Genomic DNA, 20,932 nt, shown 5'->3' with positions numbered 1-20,932 from the left:
TAAGTTTAAACAGTAGAATTACTAATAAGAATATATAAATGTGTGTATACTTTTTTTTTTTTTTACCTATCAAAGTAAAATGAAAAACGAAAGAAACTTAAGACACTTCTGTTTTGTTTTAGCATAGCTGCCTTATTAACTGCTCTGGAACAAAGGTTACAATTTTAATAAGATGGTTATTTCTGTGGTTTCTAATACTCTACAGCTGCTTGTCAATAAATTAGATTGTCATGGAAAAGTTTATTTATTTCAGTAATTCAACTCAAATTGTGAAACTCATTAAATAAATTTAGTGCACACAGACTGAAGTACTTTAAGCCTTTGGTTCTTTTAATCGTGATGATTTTGGCTCACATTTAACAAAAACCCAATAATTCACTATCTCAACAAATTAGAATATTTCACAAGACCAATAAAAAACAAAAAATTTTTAGTGAATTGTTGGCCTTCTGGAAAGTGTTAATTTACTGAACATGTACTCAACACTTGGTAGAGGCTCCTTTTGCTTTAATTACTGCCTTAATTCAGCATGGCGTGGAGATGGTCAGTTTGTGGCACTGCTGAGGTGGTATGAAGCCCAGGTTTCTTTGACAGTGGCCTTCAGCTCATCTGCATTGTTTGGTCTCTTTTTTTCTCATTTTCCTCTTGACAATACTCCATAGATTCTCTATGGGATTTGGGTCTGGCGAGTTTACTGGCCAGTCAAGCACACCAACACCATGGGCATTTAACCAGCTTACCAACCAACCAACTAAATCATTGAGAACTGGTAAGGTTTTTGTTAAATGTGATCCAAAATCATCACAATTAAAAGAACTAAAGACTTAAAGTACGTCAGTCTGTGTGCATTGAATTCACTAAATACAGAAGGTGCACAATTTGAGTAGAATTACTGAAATAAATTAGCTTTTCATTGACATTTGACTTTATTGAGAAGCAGCACGTGCAGCCATGACGGTAGAGAACAGGATCCAGTGTTCGCTTCCCTTTTCGGTCGGCCGAGTCTAGAGCCTCTGTCTGGGATTTCTTAAAGGCAAACCCAGACTCCAGACCCGATAATAGTCCACCATTACTCTCGGTATTCCCGACCGGTGGGAAACGTCGATCTATTATAATGAAAACCCGTCTTTTGAGCGCCTGACGGACATATTTAAATCGGTAAGATCTATTTATACAGATGTAAAAAGAGTCTGATTTCGGAGACGATCCGCTTCCGTGCTTCTTAAGGCCACATGGATTGGTTTCGCAGCGGCTGGCTAACGTAAATAAAACCGAGAAATCTTATTAAAAGGGCCTCTGAGAGTTTATACGTGGCGATTATTATTTATTACACGCTAAAAGCGAGCTGGGAAAGACACTGGATGTTTGTTGACCAAATATCAATGGAACTTTAATGAATATTGAAATATTCACACTGAGCCATTATAACAGGGTGTGAGGAAACTGTATTCATATGTTATTAGACAACAGAAAGACCAGCTAACACAACAATAAAGTGAATAAATAAAGTGTTCATGCAGTGTCTGGTCAATGCCCCCTTGTTCTTTGGACCTGCAATAGCATTTGCTGGGTTCAGACAGAAATACAATAATATTTGATCGAAATTAATGTTGTATTATGTTATGAAGAAAATCAAAACACCGATTTTCAGCACCTGTTTGTACATGCATAGATCTAAAATATGTTTCTGTAAAGTTTATATATAGCATATCTTTATTTTATAAACAGCATTTTTTTCATGTGAAAGTCATTTATTTTCAAAATAAATGTTTATGCAAATTAGCTCTCTCAAAATGAGGTGTGGAGTCTTGATTATTTAATTCTGTTGTCACTCTGGTTTATAACTGAACTGTGTGTGAATGGAAGTATATTCAGTAATTTAATACAGGATTGACAACCATATTTTGTTGATGTGTGTGTGTCCCAAGTAACGCACTATACACTGTATATTATCTGTGTACTTGGTCGGAGTAGATACTACATACTATACCTTATAGATAATTGTTTTGTTTATTATGAATATGGATAGTGTGTATCATCTTTCATCACGTGTTTACGTTACTATCATTCGTTAATCCTCTCCCATTGCCTCATGGGATTGCACACTTAAGAATTCTTGCTGACGTAGGTTAGGTAGGTTATTTGCGTAGTTTTCGCTTACTGTTTCTCAAATATTATGAATTCACACATACTACTCTTTTTGCATATTTTTTATTAAGAATTATATAAGGTTATTTTGTCATCCAGCATCAGAGTCTGATAGCTCCTCCTCTTCCAGTGTGTAATTAAAGCTACAAAATCTAATTGCATGAAGTGTCCAACATTTCACACTCATAAAGTTAAGTGCATCATCCGGGCATTTGAAGTGAATGTTTTCTTTTTGGAGTTTGCAGTGGGAACACACCAATCAGATTCTTTATGCTAAAACAGTGCATAATAGTGCATACGAATAGTGCATAAGCATGCAAATTTGAACAAATATTAAGTTTATATTCAAATTAGTTATTTCATGATGCTCTTCCCGTGCAGGATTGCAGTCGGCCATGGCGGAGCAAGGCTATGTTGACTCGGCCAGTTCAGCGACTGGTTCAGAGGTGCAGGTGTGCTTCCCCAGTGTGCAGGCCTCAGTGCTGGACAGCCTGAATCGGCAGCGTGAAGAAGGCCATCTCTGCGACCTCTCCATCCACGTTCAGGGCCAGGTGTTCAAGGCCCATCGGTGTGTGCTGGCTGCATCCTCACCTTACTTCCACGACCAGGTACATGCTTACCTTGTGGCCTAGATGGAGTAAAGCAGTGGTGCTCAATCCTCTTTCTGGAGATCTACCTTCCTACAAATTTTAGCTCCAACCCTGATCAACATGGCTAAACCAGCTAATTGAGATCTTCTGGAGCACTTGATAATTACGGGCAGGTGTGCTGAAGCAGGGTTGGAACTGAACTCTGCAGGAAGGTAGATCTCCAGGAACAGGGTTGAACACCACTGGTGTAAAAGATCTCTTGAAGCATGTATTGAAGATGACTCTGAATCTACATGGACTCATCACCTTGTTTACTGTTGCTAGGTCTGACAAGTGATATCCTATTTGGAAATTCTCACTTTAGTTGTTGACAAACACTGAAAGAGACTCAATCAGATTGACTGATAGTCTGATTAATTAATAAAATTAACTGCATATGTAAGTATTTACTGAGAAACGCCTAAAATGCAAAAAATTTCAATTATCATTGAACATGTTGCATAGAGTATATGTGAAAGAAATAAAAACATATATTTGTGTAATAAAATATTATATGAAAATCTGATATTTTGATATGATATTCTTATATTTCATTCCAAATTATAATTAATGTTTTAATTCTAATTTTTTTTTAGCAGTCAGTAATAGTTATTTAACAGTTTAGTAAAAAAAAGTTTTTTGTAGTTGTAGTTATTTTACTTAAACTATAAGCTATTAACTTTCAGAAACTAGCTGATTTTTTTTAATATTTTATTTTATTGCAGTAAATGTTTATTTTATTTTAATATCTATCAATCTAATATAAATCTATATGTTGTCTCACTGTGATTGCTATGAGTATTTAAATTGTGTTAAATGTATTTAAAACTATATAAATATTGCAACACACAGGAACCGCAATAGAGTTATATTAGATAAGTGCAACATCTTGTTAGTGTGTTGACAGCTTCCAGGTGCCAGGTTCTGTAGCATTTCACATTACAATCTAAAATGCAAAAAAAGCATATCAGATTCATCTGTGCAGAGTTTATTAGCCACATCGCAGTCTTTGTTTCTTTGTTCCAGGTGCTGCTGAAGAACATGTCCACCGTCTCCATCCCAGCCGTCATGGACCCCCTGGCCTTTGAGAGCGTCCTCAGTTGTGCGTACACCGGCCAGCTGCGAATGCTTCGTGAAGACATCGTTAACTACCTCACCGTGGGCAGTGTGCTTCAAATGTGGCACATTGTGGACAAATGCACTGAGCTCCTCAAAGAGGGCAGGGGAGGTTCCAGTGGAGCTCAGGGATCTGGAGACAAGGAGAGCGCAGGACAGAGCGGCAGCGCTAACAAGATCACCCAAGAGGATGGAGGAGATGCACCTTCGACTCCTCAACCTCCCAGCCGACCTTCCTTCAGCGAGAGCCAGTCCCCGAGCAGCACCAATTACTTCAGTCCTAGAGACGCACACTTCGGTGGGACGATGGTGACCACCGGAGCAGTGGGAGAGAGTGCTGCTCACTCCACCCCGACCTACTGCATGCCCTCCGGCGGAGAGGAAGGCTTCATGATCGAAGACGAAGAAGAAGACGACGACGAGCTCTTGTTTCCCAGGAAAAGAGATCGGGGAGGCAAGCACAAGGTCGCGACCTCTGTCTCCGATCAAGAGGTTGGAGTGAGCGACAGTTTTGGAGTTTCTTCGTATCAAGATGGAGACTCTTCTCCACCCCAGAAGCGACCGTCTTACAGTCAGCCGAGCATCATGCCCCGAAAACAGTGGGTGGTGGTGAAGACGGAGCACTCGAGAGACGACGATCTGATCGTGGTGTCAGGAGGAGAGGAGGGAGGAGACGATGAAGAGGAACGAGAGATGGAGATGATCAGACAGAGGGACAGGACATTTAACATATCGAACGTAAGGACCCTCTCTGGACTCAGAGAAGAAGCTGAAATGGAGGCGCAGGTCAGTAGTAATTAACTTAACTTACATATTTTAGGGATGGATGATAAATTATTAATATATTGGATATAATTTGGTCTGTGATATAAAATAAAAGAATTGTCTTTTATTTTAATATGCTTTTTATTTGTCCAATTAAGTTGCAAAAATGACTAATTAAACTGCATTGGCAGATTTCTTCAACTGTTTTGACCTTGTTTAAATTTAAACCAAGTTATGAAGTCTGCAAGTGCAGTAAGGCAAAATACACTCGCACTGAATATACTCTGTATTTTTTTTGTGTGTGTGTGTCAATGATTTTGAGATATTTTAATAAAAATATGAGTCTTGGGTTTCCTAAGCGAAAAATCACCCTCATTTGAATATATATAAAGAAATATATTGAGGGTTTTTTGGCTTTAGTCCAGCTATAAAACCATTTTGGATGCTTGTCACACAATAAAAATGTCAAAAAATTTCAGTGCATTAGATAAAAAAAAAAATCAGACCAAGTAGCATCTGCAAACAAAAGATTTTAGAGCTTTTCTCAGAACTAACATTTTACATTCATTTTTAACCAACTGGTCTCAAGGTAATTTTTAATGATTACATTTTTTTATAAATATGCACCACAAGGTTTGACAACCAGAAAATCTCATGCCTTTTTAATTGCGGCATGAGTGTCTAAGTATTTTTGTATATCAAATATTTTCAAAAATGTACCAACATTTTTTTATTAAATAATTAAATTATAGTCAACTGACAGATCATTTCAGCAAATCAGTGATTGAGACTATAATATACCCAGAGACAAAACTGGATTAGAATAAGAGATGCAAAGATATAATATTATGAAGTGGACAGAAATAGATTACAAAATGTAAAAAATATGCATACTTGTGTGGTGCACCAACAACTTATCATCCTCAATTTCTCAAATGTCTTTTTTCCTCTAGGCTGACTATTGCCAGTCCTCTGAAGATTACCTCAAGTTTGAGAGGGGTTTGATCGACCAGACGTCCTCCCAACAAGCTCCTGAGAATCCCAGTCAATGCTCCAGTAGGACCGTGTCCACCCGGCTCGGCTCGGTTCAGTCAACGGCCGGCCGAGCTCAGCTCTTCCCTCTGGATATGCAGGGAAACCAGATTCTCCTGTACAATCAAGCTGCCCTGGACTCTACATCTCCATTAGGACTTGCAGGAGGCATGTCTGGGGTGTCTCTAAAAGGTAGTCTCGAACACGGAGCGGTTCACTTACCCACCCAAGGCACTCTGGGGAGCGGGATGGAAGGATTAGACGGCGGTGTGGCTGGAAGTTCAGGAAAGGTCTTCATGTGTCACTGCGGGAAGACGTTCACACACAAGAGCATGAGGGACCGGCACATCAACATGCACCTGGACCTGCGGCCCTTCCACTGCCCCGTCTGCGCCAAGAAGTTCAAAATGAAGCATCACCTCACCGAGCACATGAAGACCCACACCGGTCTGAAGCCCTACGACTGCCACGGCTGCGGGAAGAAGTTCATGTGGCGCGACAGCTTCATGAGACATCGCTCGCATTGTGAGAGGCGCAGCAGAGCCGAAGGAAGAGCCGGATCCGAAAGGTCGGTCATTTCTCCACCGCATCACATGAAGCTTGCGTCAGCTAACGAGACCAATCAAGGTAACATTGGTGCCAGAAGCGGGATCCCCGTCTTGTCTCCGCAACATTCCTTGAGCAACAACAGCGTTTCTTGTCTCAACATGGCCGCTTCTGGGCCTCTTCTTGGTATCAGTTCTCAAAGTGGGCCGCATGGCCTTGGATCTAGCGTTTTGGGCATCGGTGGCAATCGTAGCGGGTGTGTGGAAGAAGTCTGTGAGGGCAACGTTGATGAAAGCAGCGTCACATAAGAGGTTTCCCTCTGAAATCAACATCCCGGCTAAACCAGATCACTTGTCTTGGGTTTCAAGAGACTATGGGCCAGATTTACTAAACGGCAAATTAGCATTAGAGCACAATTCCATAAAAGCGCCGATGGGACAGGAATGATCTGCGGTTGATTAACGTAAAAGGTGCAGATTAACGAACACAGACGCAGCATCGGTTTTCCATAATGACCAGCGCTTGGGATTGTAAAAGTAATCTACCAAGAGCAGCGCAAATTACCACCTGTTTTTAGAGCATGCTTTTTTGGGGCATTAAATAATGCCACAAAAACCAGGGTGTTGACAAGTGCAAATCTTGGTAAATTGCATTGTGTGATTCATTTAAATACTCTCTTCCCATAAACTTACTGATTGAAATTGAAACTCTTACAAATGCATATTCTATAAGGTCACAAAAATAACTGTTTCCACGATTTTCAGTGCTAATTTCCCACTGCGTGTCTTTAGTAAATCCTGACAGTAACACAGGTTAGCGCTGGCGTGAGCTGATAGTAAATCTGGTCCTATGTGCACAATTCTCTGATTCTTTACCTCATGTCGGTGAGTGCACCATACTAGATGTCCCATGTGTGTTTGAAAATAATACCAATGACCAAGTGCCCACTGTTAGCTCACGTATGTATCTACTCAAAGACCAGGCTGCTGTGGTGACTGTCGAAACCGTATCCCGGCCAGGAATACAGGACGGTCACCATCACGTTCAAGCTGCCTCACTAGCACTGAACATTCGTTCACTGTTGCTCTAAAGTGCCGTTCTGTTATTATGTGTATGATATTATGTTGTACAGAGCTGTACAATACTGTAACTCATTTGGTCTGTTCTTGATGTGAAGTTTTATTGTACAGTCACTCAACTATATATAGTATATTCAATCTCAAAGGTTTTAAATTTCTTGTTTTCTTAAGTTAGAGACAAGAATGTAGTTTCCTCTGCACTTTGGTGTCTTAAGGCCCATTCACACTAAGGATGATAACCGTAATGATAACTATGAAGGATAATAACGATAACTCATTGGCAAAAATGGAAAATAATTATAGTGATGACTTAAAGGTTTGTTCGCAAAAAGGACTATAATAACAACAATAACTTAAAAGGTCTGTTTACACCAATAAACAACAAAGGATTGTTCGCCATAAAGGGTCATTGCAAAAAGGATAACTGTAACATTCAAATAAACAACGATAACTATTACAAAAACTATGAAGGCTCATTCACAAAGTAAGTCGATAACTGTAATGTTAACTATAAAGGTATGTTCACAAAAAGAATAATTACTACAATAACTATCAAAGCTTGTGTGTAAAAAAAGGATGATAACATTAATGGAATTTTTTTTTTTTGAAAAAGGATGATATTTATGACAATAACTATAAAGGTCTGTTCATACCAAAAACTATAATGATAACAATAACGGCTTGTTCGCAAAATGGATTACATCTATATTGGGTCATCGCAAAAAGGATGCTAACTATATTGATAAATGTAAAGGTACGTTCACATAAAAAACAATAACTGTTAGAATAATAAAAGTTTATTCACAAAAAATGGAGAGTAATTAACTCTAAAGGCTCATTCATAAGAAATTGAAGATGGCTATTAAGTCTGTAAGTCCGTTTACACAAATAACGACAACTATAATAAGAGCTATGAAGCCTTGTTCACAAAAAGGACATATAACGATAACTATGAAGGGTCTGTTCACACAAATAACATAATTAATGATAAATGCCCATTCATAAAAATGTAACGACTACAAAGTTTTTAAAGTCCAAATCATCACAACTATAATGATAGTGAATTGAACAATATAACTCAAATCACTCTCAGGACTCTTTCAGCTGATGAACAATAAAAAACTGACAGCCAATCAGGAGTATGTTTTCCAAAAAAAACGTTAGCTCGGTAAAAATCGGTAACGACAAAACTTGCATCCATACTTGCTTGAGGAAAACGCACCCCAGAATGATAAAAGCATCAGAATCCCACTTAAAACCTTTTCTATCCTATTTGGTGTGAATGCGCCTTAAAACTTAAATAATCATTCAAATTCTGTGAGAATAATGACATCAATGAAGACATAGAGCAGGGCTATTCAAATCTCGCCCTGGAGGGCCAATGTGGTGCAGAGTTTGGCTCCAACCCTGATCAAAGTCTCCTGCCTGGGATTTTCTAATGATCCTAAAAACATTGATTAGCATATGCTCAGGTGTGTTTCACTAGGGTTGGAGCCAAACTCTGCACCGCACTGGCCCTCCAGTGCAAGATTTGAATAGCCCTGACATAGAGGTTGCTAATTGTTTTCAACCGATATATAATAATAATTAAAAACATTGACAGCCAATAAGAATCTGTTCCACTTTAAAGAGCTCAAGCACAAAACAACAGAGCATGCTTATAATAAACCGAACATAATTGTGCTTTGGTGTGGACGCTAATATAATTATCATTTTTGGTGTGAAGGGGCCTTTACTGATTGAAGGGCAGGGAAGAGCAGGGTTTGTAGGTAGTTGGATCCCTAAATGAACCAACTCAAAGTGCAATCTGGCTTTACAGTGTGTCCTTTTACCCATAAAACCAACATCAACATTGAGGGGGACACAACTTCCTCAATACAAAGTCATAAGCACCTGGCATCCGTCTACTGAACTCCTGCAGTGTTTTAGATGTAGCCTATAGTGAAGCATTAGTGATAGTTTCCATGTTTGCCTTCCATGAAGGCCAAGACCTGATTTGCGAATGGATGAAAAGCTTGAAGTATGCAAATGACATGCCAAATTAGTGTGAACGTCTGCAACTGAACAAGAACGTTTAAGACATTCGAAGATGATCTAATGGATCATGATTGGGGCCGATCAAGACTGTTTTAATCGTCTGAGTGGATGTTTGGAAATGTCAATGGAGTGATCAGTAGTTGCCTTGTACCACAGATGCACCACAGAAACCATATACCTCAAACATTTGCGCAACTATTCAAAATATTACAATACATAAACCGGGATCTGAAGATAGTGAGCTGGAAGGAATCACACATGTGTTGCTTATCCACACATTCGTATTACTTTTATATCAAACCTGTGTGTATTTCAGATTAGTGAGCAAGGGTGAAGTGAACCTAATTTAACAATGACCAGTAGGTAAAAGCATGATTCAGTGCTTGCTTGAGTAATCTGGTTAGAGATCTGTATTTTGTACTGATGAATAAAATATATATATTTGTTCTGTCTACAACTGTTGTGGTGAATCTGAACTAAATATGCGACGGACGGTAGCAGACGAAGCATTTCCTGATGTGGACAGAATTACATGTCAATGGTTTCACAAGGTTCAAGATCTTCAAATGAAAGAGAAATAAAGTATGTTGTGCACAAATTATGATTCATTCTTGTCTTATTACTGTTTGAAAGTCGATCAGTTTTAAAAAGAAAATCGCCTTTTTCAATATTTCAGTTTACCCTGATTGTTTTCAAGTGATAATTCACTCAAAAATGCCATTATTTCACAACTCTAACACTGTTAAAAACTTACACAAAAGAAGATATTTTGAACATTGGAGTCCAAAAACTCATATCTTTTGTGTTCTGCAGAAAAAAGAAAAATAATTCTCATTTTAGGGCAAAATATCCCTCTCTCTCTCCGTCTAATACACATATATATATATATATATAAATGGAAAATGTATAATTTAAGCACCATATTGTTTGTTATTAATTTAAATGTAAGTATAACTTTTTACAAACAGATTTAATATGGTTACCTTTCTTTTGATGCACCTTTTTTCATGCCAATTAAATCCTCAATTAGTTAAGCAGAGTAATTAAAAACCATTTTTAATATGACAATACTGATCAATTTAATACATCAATCATCAGCAGTTTACAGAAATCATTTCAATAACAAAGTCAAGTGCAGCAGGACACTTAACTCTTGTGCTTGGTCACCTGAGGCCAGTTAAAGGGACAGTTCACATCAAAATAAAAACTCTCAATATTTACCCTCAAGTCCTTTTATATCCATATATTTTTTCTGTATTGCACACACAAAAAGGTGGAATGAATCTCTGAATTTTTATTTTTGGGTGAACTGTTTTGTTAAGATCTGAAAACAAAGTTTCCAATGTTTGTAAAGAAGCTCATAATTTATGTGGAAGATTAATTCCACAGTGAAAAAATCCACAGTGCACCGTATAAAGTTATCAACATGTAATACAAAACGGAGCATTTATTGAGTTGAGAAGAGAAAGTTCTCTTCCCCTCATGACTCTTGGCACAGATGAGGATTGCATCTAAACCCTCAAACTAAAACCATAAATACAATACAAGATAAACCCTCGGGGTAAGAATGTTTAGAGGCAAGTCCCATACACAATATACCAAAATACCTCTTAAAAGCCTGAATGGATAACAGCGAGCCATTTTCCCTTGTATAAAAAGTAAACGGTGGCATTGCGTACGAGTGGTTGAAACCCTGACTGAACCAGTCCGAAGTAAAATAAAGTTTTTTAGTTCTCTGTTCACACTGGCAGGCACTAACGGAGCAGGACGCTGACTGATGCCAGCTCTGTACCCTGTGACTCAGTCCGAATCAGACAGAACGATCACTTCCTCCGGGTCACACTGAGTCGCCACGTTCACCTGTGAACACAGGAATAACACGAGTCAGTGCTTTCTATAATGAGCCGATAGAGATGTGTGTACTGCTCAGTCACAGGAACTAAAACAGTTTCAAAAACACATTGACACCTAATAAAAAAAAAAAAAAAAAAAAAACACTTTGTAATACTTAAATTAAATAAATATTTCATAAAGTCACCAAGGCAACATTTCTCATTTCTGTTTTAACCTGTTAACTGTCACGTTTTTGAAGATAGACATGAATGTGCATGATACAAACATACATTTTTATAATTCATGACTGAAAACATTTTGTAACATGATTTTGATGGTAATGGTAATGCAATGTCTGATTTTAAAATGGGTTTTAAAGGATGAATTTTGAGATTTTATGTTTTCAAGTGATCTATAACTTCTGATGATTTCTAAAATGTGATAGAGAAAAAGGCAACGAGGAAGTCTTTTTTTTAAACAAAGGTCAAAGCTCCTTTTGTAATGTAGATTTCTGAGGGTGCACTCTTGTCATAAATTCATCTATTACTTTTCCTACATAATTTATAACAAAAAATATTGCTAAAATATATATTTGGGAGTCTTAGACCTTTCCAACGATATATAGTTTGTCAAGATTAGATTAGATTTGATTGTAATATAGTATAGTCAACGTAGGCGTCCCGTATACGGGACGGGGTGACATTTAACAGGTTAAGTTAAAGTACTAAAATGACAAACTGAAAAGAACTATAAAAATGAAACCGACATAAAACAATAGCAAGTAATAAAACCAAGAGAATAAATAAAATTTTAAGGTAAAAAAAAATATATATATCTTACTCATTTAGATTATTAATAAATACTACAAGACTGTATTAATGATACTAAAATAACACAGCTGTAATATTATTAAGATGACTGAGAGGGTTGTTGTGGAACACAGTCATGCCAAAATATTTGTATTATTAATAAATATAATTATTTGAATTATTTTCAATATTGAAAAAATCTTTATTTAATTTATTATCTAGTATTTATGCATATTACATTTTCAGTACACATTTTCAAGCCTTGACTCGAGTTGTGTTTCTGATTCATAATGCTGAAATGAAAATTCATAAAGCTGATGCAAACCAATGAAACTGGATCCCTAATCTGATTCACAGCAATATTCCTCTAGTTGTTGGTTTTTAAGTTTTTTTATGTTTTGTTTTTTGATTTGAGGACAAAAAACAACAAGATCATACTTTTCTCTATGTTTGGTTCTTGTTTTTTTGCATGTTTCATCTACTTCCACGATTTCAAAACAAAAAGTTACCAAGCCAACATTTCACATTTTACTGTAAAGCTGAAGAACTAAGAAATAAAATATACATTAAAAAAAAACTAAAATGTAAGAAAAAAAAAGCAAATTCAAAATACTAATAATAATAATATAGTCCTATATTAATGAACATGAAAACAATGCAGTGAATTTACTGAGGTGACTGAGAAACTTGCAATGGAATAAAGTCATGCTAAAATAACTGAGCCTTTATGCTACAGGAACTGTGTAATAATAACATGCAAAAGCAATTCAGCAGAAATTCAAATGCATTTACTGCAATGTTTCAATGCCGGTGTTAAGCAGACCTTATTTTTCTTGGGCGGAGGTGTGTCTCGTGAGCTCCGGCCCGTGACCTGAGCCGAACTCCTCGTCCTGGTTAAATCTCCTTCCTCAGGACAGCAGATCACACCCATATCCACAGGAATATCCCTGAGAAAACACAACAGCTTGAAGCAAGCTTGTCCTCCAGATGAACACAAAAGCAGAAAACCAGTGTTCAGTGAAAATCTTGACAAGCGTCCTCAGACACAGATCAGCAGCCGTAGATATTCTTAACATGCCATGTCAACTTCTCTAAAGAGATATGATCATATTAACCCCCACCACACATGTGTTGTGTTCATTTAACATCTAACATCAATCACACATGATTGGTTCAGCTTTACCTGTCCCGTGTGCAGGTCCCATTGAAGGCAGCGGTCTGTTTTCCAGGCGAGGATCGTTTCCTCTTCTTGTAGTTGCCCATCTCGTCGATCAGCAGAGGGCTTGTTTGAGGTAGAGGACTGCAGGTGGCTGATCTCACAGGGGTCGACGGTGTGTGCTGATTGGTGGAGACCGTCTCAGTGCAGGAAGTGGTGCTCTTGATGTCACTCCAGGAGATAGGTTCTGTCTCGTCTGTAGGCATCGGATCCAGAGTCTCTGTGAACGGAGGGCTTTTTTTGGCAGGTCTGCCGTCTGTGTCTGTTTCAGGTCCTGTCTCGTGTGTGCTGCTGGCTGGAGAACGCTGGTCGTCATCGCCCGGATCCTCCTCGGTGTCCTGCACCGATGATTTGATGGACAGAGGAGAGTTCTCATCTATCGGCTGATCATTGTCACTGTTGTTCAGCTGCTCTTCTTCAGCATCCTCTTCATCATCATCTGAAACACATCAGAGAAGGAGAAATGGGTTTTCTCTGCAGGAAGTGGCACAGCAACATGAAGGAAGGAGATGAAGATGATTTCTGCAGATCTTACCTGGACCAGCTTGTTCTTGACTGGCCTGGATCTCCTCTTCAATGTCAGGATCAGAGGAATCATCCTCCTCTTCTTCATCTTCCTCCTCCTCCTCCTCTTCTTCCTCTTGTTTTTCTTCCTGTTCCTCCTCTTTCTCTTTCTCTTTCTCTTTCTCTTTGCCGTCATTCTGCTGTCCATTAAGTGCCTGTAAATGTGACAGAAGGACAAACAGATTCAAGGCTGCTCATGGTTTCAAGAAGATTCTGGATTCTTTTTGGACAACGCAGAGTTAGAAATATACTTTATTTACATTTTAAATGAAGTAATTATGTAATATAATAACAGCATTATTAACGTCGATTAAAGGTTAATTTTATTATTAAATATTTGTATTATACATTTGTATTTTTAAATATTTTAAAACATTATTTAATGTATTAATTAAAATAGAATATAATAATATTTTACATTTTTGTTTATATCTACTAGTGCTGGGCAACAATTAATCACTTCCCAAAAAAAGTTTTTTGTTCATATATGTGTGTGTGCACTGTGTATATTTATTATGTATATATAAAGACACACACAGCACTTATTTTTAAAATATTTTATATAGTTATATTCATATAATTTATATTATATATAAATACAAAAGCATATACTCGGTGCACACAAATATTATAATGTGCATAAAAACTTTTCATTTTGGATGAGAGCATGATTAATCATTCCCCAGCAATATATCTTACTTATAAATTTTATCTTTCAACAGAATCTTTTGCAATCGAAAAACAAGATTTTTAAAAATCTTTTATTTTGATTACTATGAAATATAATCATAATTATTTTCACTTTTTTATGTATGCATTTAAATACATGAAGTATTTTGCATTACATTGGATTACAAATACATGAAGCTGAAATTAATTATTGAACAAAACAAACAACATATTAGAATCTATTTGGTTCTTCACCTCTTTTTTCAGTCTGTCTCTCTCTTGTCTCTTCCTCATCTCCTCTACCTCGATGTCTTCCTGTTTCGTGGCGTATCTGGTGATCACTTCCTCCAGGCTGCTGAGAGCCATGTCTCTGTTTGAGCGGAGCTTGCGAGTCAGAGCTGGATCAGTGAGAGCCGGGTCTAATGCTGAAGGAAACACAGAAGTTCAAACTTACAATCACTAAACATTACATCAATCCAGAAATGTGCAGACGTCTTTGGTGAGAGTAAAACATAAGACTTGACTATGTTTTCTAGCTGAATTAGAGAGTAACTGAATTGAGTTACTAGGTTTGAAGGAATCTGTGAGGTGGGAGCCGAAGTTGTAGACCATGTCGAGATGCCGTCTCTCCTGTAGTTTGTTGCCCGTCTCTCTGAAGGCATCTTGAGCGATCTGAATGATCTGTTTGCGGGCGAGCATGAGTTTGTAGCGTTCATTGGCGCGCTGAACCACCTTCAGGATATCTGTGTAGTCCGGTGGATTGTGAAGAGCTTCTGGACTGTTAATATAGCGTCCAATCTACAAACAAACGAGAAAAGAAGACAGTAAAGACAAAAAGAAAAGAAAGAAAAATTATAAGTTATTCATTCTTTTCTTAAAGGGATAATTCACCCCAAAATACTCACCATCATGTTGTTCCAAACCTGTACAAGTTTCTTTTGGTGAACATAAAATAAAATATTTAGAAGAATTTTAAAGTAGGGAAAAAAATACTATGAAAGTCAACAGAGACCATCAACTGTTTGATTCCCAGCATTCTTCAAAATATCACAATAACACGAAAGAAACTCACACAGGTTTGGAACAACATGAGCGTGAGTAAATGAAAACATTTTTATTTTTGGGTTAACTAACTCTTTAATATTCGCCCTCTAGATTTCAGTTCCATTATTAGGGTGTATTTTTCATTTTGTTAAGAATTTAAATACATTTAAGATAAATGTACCTTAAGCCAGGACTAGACCTTGGTTAAATTAAGATATTTAAGCAACTATTACAAAAATGCCTTAGAAGAAAACATTACAGGCGTGCTTCTTGACACAGAACAAAGACACTGACATTTGTTAAGATATGTCAGAGCAAGATATTTTCAGCTGAGACAGTTCAAACATGCATTTTAGTCTGGGACTAGTTTAAGCCTTGTCTGTGAATCCGGGGGCAGATGTCTTATTAAATAAGCTCTGGTTGTTTCTGATGCTATATAATTTTAAGTTTACAATCCATTTCTGATCAATTTTCTCATCTTTATTTATGAGAATCCAGAGAACTCATCTTGAGGAAAGTGAGTTCACAAGCAGAAGAAGCACCTTTTTGTTGATCTCTGGGTAGCGTGTCCCACTGTAGGGAATCTTCTGCTCGATCACTCGACCCGTCAGCGTGTCGCAGTCCTTCAGCTCACACAGTTTCTCATAGATCTTCATCATCTGAGAGCACACAAACATCAACTTATAACACCTGATAAAATCTCATTACTTCAAAGTCAGTTGATTATATCAAAACGGTTTCAATTAATATGACACCACAATGTAACTTTTTACTATTCATTGAAAACTAGGTACAAAGACTTTTCCAGAACTTTCAGTTTGGTTGATCTAAATCAGGAATGAAGAGACGTACCTTGCGTTTGAGCTTGTGTTCCTGAATATAGCTGGAGTCCTCCTTCTCCAGATCATCGATACTCAGCTCTCGCTCCTGGAGCCGCCGGATCTCCTCATTATACACCTTCAACAGGTTTTCCAGGTATGCGATCTGAAACAGAACATGAGACGCACACAAATTACAATACACAGGAATAAATATTCAGTCAAAACCTCTCAGTTCATTCCAGTGTCCACAAGTATAAAGCAATAACAGCAGCATTTTAAAGAAGTCAATTCCAATCATTTTATGCACAAAATATCTTTAACATCAACAAATAAACCTTTTGATACAGATCTAACACAGACAGATATTTGTATTATCTTTGTCTTTTGTATATTCTGTGGAAGCCTACTTGTAAGCTAAAAAACAAAATAATAATAATAATTGTTTGCTTGTTTTTAACCTGTATTTTGCATTTCTTTGCATTGTGGTTTATGATTAATGGAAATGTCTTAAAATAATATCCTGGCAAAACATTACAAGTAAATTTTCCGTGATTTATTGTATTTTTTTAAATGTAACACTTTTATTTGCCAGAAGTGGCTGCTTTTTTAATTAGGAATATCCCACATCCTCACTTTAAATGAAACACAGCATCCAAACTCTTAAATCCCAATAGATAACTTACTAGTAATTTCTAAGAACCAAAGCTTTTTAGATCTAATAGTGTTAATGTAAAAATCCAAGCCCACTGTTAAATCAAATAAATTCAGTGTATCTCTGAGTTATGATGGACTGCTCTTATACCTGTCTCCTTGAAGCCCTTTTGGTTTTCTTGGTTTCTTCATCCGCCTCTGGTTTTTCCTCTTCTTCTTTAACCTGTTCCTCCTCATTTACACCAGTGCCATTGCTTGTGTGCTCAGGTTTAGTCTGGGAGGGCACAGACTGTATTGAGCTTCTTTTCCGAGCTGTGTGCTGTTTAAGAACGGTGCAGAGTTCATTAATGTAGACGAAGGTTTTGCCCGTGTTGGCCTGGGCTCGTGTGAGGCAGCGGCCTACAGTGTTACGAAACTCCACCGACGTCAGGAAGGTCGGCAGGGCCTTAGAGTATCTGGTCTGGAGGTAGGTCATGACCTCGGGATGGTCTTGAGAGTATTTGGAGCAATGGTCCACAAACTGGACGAGCAGAATAAACCGGCAGCATTGGGTTAGATTCAAGTCGGGAAAAGGGAGGAGAAATACAACATACTTTTAATATGACAACAGCAAAAAAAGACATGGTTTCTGATGGTTTTATGGTAAATTTAAGGTAAAGAAAATTAAAGGAATAAATTGATCGGACCACAAACGCATTAATATGGTCTCCAAATGTACATATATTGTATTACAATGCTCCAAAAACACAACTTTCCATTAGATTTCCATTATTTTTTAATTCATATTACAAAACAAAGTGTATGTATAGGGCTTAAAGCTTGAATAGCTCTACTCCCAAACAATAGATTATGGAAATCACTTTTCATGTGTCCTATGACCGTACTACAAATAAGTAATGTTCTTCATCAGTATTAGAGTACAAATCAATTGCAAATGTCTAAAGATTCTTAAATCAAGATACATTTACGTGAGAAGCAAAATTACATCATTTTCTGATTTTTTTTTTAAATGAAATGTTAATGATAAAAATATATTTTAATGGACTTAGATCCAATCTAGTTAATTCAAAGAGAAAACAAATGTTTGTACCCCACTGACATTTGTTCTTGTTTCAAGCATAAACATTTACTTTAGTAAAATTTCTCAGAAAACAAGACTTCATTTCTTCACTTTGCTTCTCAAATATATGCATCCTAATCTAAGGAAAACTGATATTATTTTTTTTCAATGCATGCCAGATTTATTGCCATGATGACTTCATGAACTTTAGAGTTTCTGCTCCAATTTAAGACTTTAAGCCTTTTTTGTGTGAATTAAGAGATTTTAAGACATGCAGAAATCCTAAAAAAAAAAACCTTGTCAGACATCATAGTATTTGTTAGCTATTTTTTAAGGATGTACTCAGTATATTCAGACACATAAATATTGTTAACAAACATACTTCTCCAAAGAGTTTTTCATTCTCCACTTTTAGGACATGCACATCTTTCTTTGCGGAGGCGAATGGAGACTGTGTGATGTGTGTTGGAGGCGGCAGCTGCTTCTTCACAGGTGTTTTCGGCTGGCAGTTCGTAGCATGAGAATAGGACGTGGATGCAGATGTGCAAGCTTCTTCATCATCGTCATCAAGGATCACAATGCTTTCCATCACTCCTCCGGCCATCCGGAAGGAAGGAGAGAGGATCTGCTGAGGAGTAACCAATGTGGACGGGTCAGGCCTGCATCTCAATTACACCAAAACCTAAAAAACACACCAGTTACTCTTTATGAGTTCACTCTTTGTGCAATATTGACGTCATATAACCCAGCCAACAGAGTAGATGCATTTATATTTCATTTATATTAAATAAATTATATAAAATCGCAATGCATATCCAATTGCATTTTGATATCTCAAACTCTACAGAGTATGCATTAGTTTATCTAATATTTATTTGTTTAGTTTTCGGTAAGTACTTGAGCACTGAGCATCAAAATGATCAAGAGACACTGTCAAAGTCCACACTGAGAGGCCAAAATCCGTATGTACCAAGAGAAAAATATAGCAATCAGTATAATTATTTTGCATGCAAGAGACATTGTGTTAATAAATGTAATAATATGGCCGAATAATATCAATAATCATAAATATGTTGGTGTGCACTGAAACTTAAAAGCAAAATGTTCTTTAAGATAGTTTTGAATGGTATTAGTCACCACTGTAATAAACAAGAAACAAAAGACTGACTATATATGATGAGTAATGATCATAATAATGTATTTTGGCGGTAACTATAGTTACCATGGTAATGTTACCTTTTTATTTAATACTGTAGCAACCAGATGTAATGGATGACTAAGGCCAACGACAACTTAACATTATAATATTAATAATTTCATATTATAGGTCATAAATGTAATATTTGAGGTTAGATTGCCTGCTGATCTCGAGACTGTGGCTCTTTAATTCGGTCAAGCAGTAGTGCTTCCTTCCGTGTTTGTTAAAAGCCTTAAACCCTCGAACAAGAATTGTAACTACATATGTCATACTCCTCACAATCTTTAAAAAAACATCGTAAAAATAATTTTGATAAAATCTCGTTAATGAAAAATAAATAAAAAGACAATCGGAAACAACTTACGTGCTCGAATCTTGGAACTCAGCGCTGGATCTAAGTACGGCTCAACACGAGACGCGCTGATTCGCTGGCGGACAGTAATCTGATCGCTGATTGGCTGAGCGCTGCTTCTTCTGTGATCTGATCTGTACGCAGTGATGTCAGTAGAATAGCTTGGAAACAGTATAAATGAAATCATCTATAGAATTAATTTCAGCTTCAGACCGCTGTGATTTATGCTGTATGTTTCACTTCAGGAACTTTCAGTGATATATTTCTTGATATATGTTATACATAGGTTTTCATACTCAGTATTTTATGTTATTTATTGACCAGTTGTCAGCATGCAAGCATTGAGAGAAGCTGGAAAGTTTGGTAAATAATTGTGGCAGGCAAATGGGGTGAATTTTTTTTTATATAAATGGGAAAACACCCAACTCTACGCTCATTGCTCATAAGGTTGGAACGAATTCGTCGACATGACCACCTAATGTCAGAAGTTTTTGAACAGTAAGTTTGTTAATGTTTTTTTTTAAAGAAGTCTCTTGTTCACCAAGCCTGCATTTATTTGATCCAAGTACTGTTTGCATCATTACTCCAGTCACACAATCCTTCAGAAATAATTCTGATATACTGATTTGCGAAAAAAAAAAAAAAAAAAAAAAAAACCCTTGTATTATGATAATATTGAAAACAAATGAGTAGAATTTTTTCAGGTTTCTTTGATGAATAGAAAGTTCAGAATAGCAGCATTTATCTGAAATAGAAATCTCTTGTAAAATGATGTCTTTATCATCACTTTTGATCAATTTAAAGAATCCTTGCTAAATAAAAGTATTCATTTATATAATTTATTAAAAAAAATCACATAAATGCTGATCTGTGGATCCTTCTAGTTATCAAAGAATGCTGAAAAAAATTTACTCATCTGTTTTAAATATTTATAATCAGCAAATCAGCATATTAAGAATAATTTCTGATTAATGTGACACAAAAGACTGGAGGAATGATGCTGAAAATTCACCTTTGATCACATGAATACATTAAATTTAAAATATATTCAAATAGAAAACAGTTATTTTAAACACTATAAATATTTCAAAATATTACTGTTTTTGCTGTACTTTGGATCAAATAAATGCAGGCTTGGTAAGCAGAAGAGACTCCTTTCAAAACATTAAAAATCTTACTGTTAAAAAACTGTTGACTAGTAGGCTACATAGATTACAGAAATGTTATATCGTAATGTTTTGTGTGTGTGTGTGTCACTTCTGTCCCCCTTCACATTTATTTTCTCCAAGAAAATAATATAATAAATAATTAAAATTCTCTTACCATTTACTGAACCTCTGTCATCCCAAAAGTTTATGACTTT

General features: G+C 36.6%; 2 protein-coding genes across 4 annotated transcripts; one reads left to right on the top strand and one right to left on the bottom strand.

The window, feature by feature from the left end:
• Positions 1 to 634: 634 nt before the first annotated feature.
• On the top strand, positions 635 to 8,248 carry LOC113119795 (zinc finger and BTB domain-containing protein 22-like). Its single transcript, XM_026289451.1, has 4 exons — positions 635 to 1,158; positions 2,530 to 2,756; positions 3,804 to 4,679; positions 5,612 to 8,248. The coding sequence occupies exons 2-4, from the start codon at positions 2,544 to 2,546 to the stop codon at positions 6,542 to 6,544; spliced, it is 2,022 nt and encodes a 673-aa protein (XP_026145236.1). The 5' UTR covers positions 635 to 1,158; positions 2,530 to 2,543; the 3' UTR covers positions 6,545 to 8,248.
• A 2,143-nt stretch (positions 8,249 to 10,391) lies between these two features.
• Positions 10,392 to 19,671, bottom strand: LOC113119794 (death domain-associated protein 6-like). Of its 3 annotated transcripts, none has more exons than XM_026289450.1 (11): positions 19,582 to 19,671; positions 18,402 to 18,644; positions 17,111 to 17,479; positions 16,340 to 16,471; positions 16,030 to 16,146; positions 15,010 to 15,241; positions 14,699 to 14,868; positions 13,746 to 13,929; positions 13,178 to 13,649; positions 12,818 to 12,941; positions 10,392 to 11,212 (listed from the first exon to the last, which is right to left on the bottom strand). In XM_026289450.1, the coding sequence occupies exons 2-11, from the start codon at positions 18,621 to 18,623 to the stop codon at positions 11,153 to 11,155; spliced, it is 2,082 nt and encodes a 693-aa protein (XP_026145235.1). In that variant the 5' UTR covers positions 18,624 to 18,644; positions 19,582 to 19,671; the 3' UTR covers positions 10,392 to 11,152. The 3 variants fall into 3 exon arrangements, with proteins under 3 accessions (XP_026145235.1, XP_026145233.1, XP_026145234.1); XM_026289448.1 differs by having other exon boundaries at positions 18,402 to 18,701; positions 19,582 to 19,669; XM_026289449.1 differs by having other exon boundaries at positions 18,402 to 18,647; positions 19,582 to 19,669.
• Positions 19,672 to 20,932: the final 1,261 nt, after the last annotated feature.

Source organism: Carassius auratus, chromosome 19 (genome assembly GCF_003368295.1).
Source record: "Carassius auratus strain Wakin chromosome 19, ASM336829v1, whole genome shotgun sequence".
NCBI lineage: Eukaryota > Metazoa > Chordata > Actinopteri > Cypriniformes > Cyprinidae > Carassius > Carassius auratus.
This window is presented reverse-complemented; position numbering and strand designations above follow the sequence as displayed.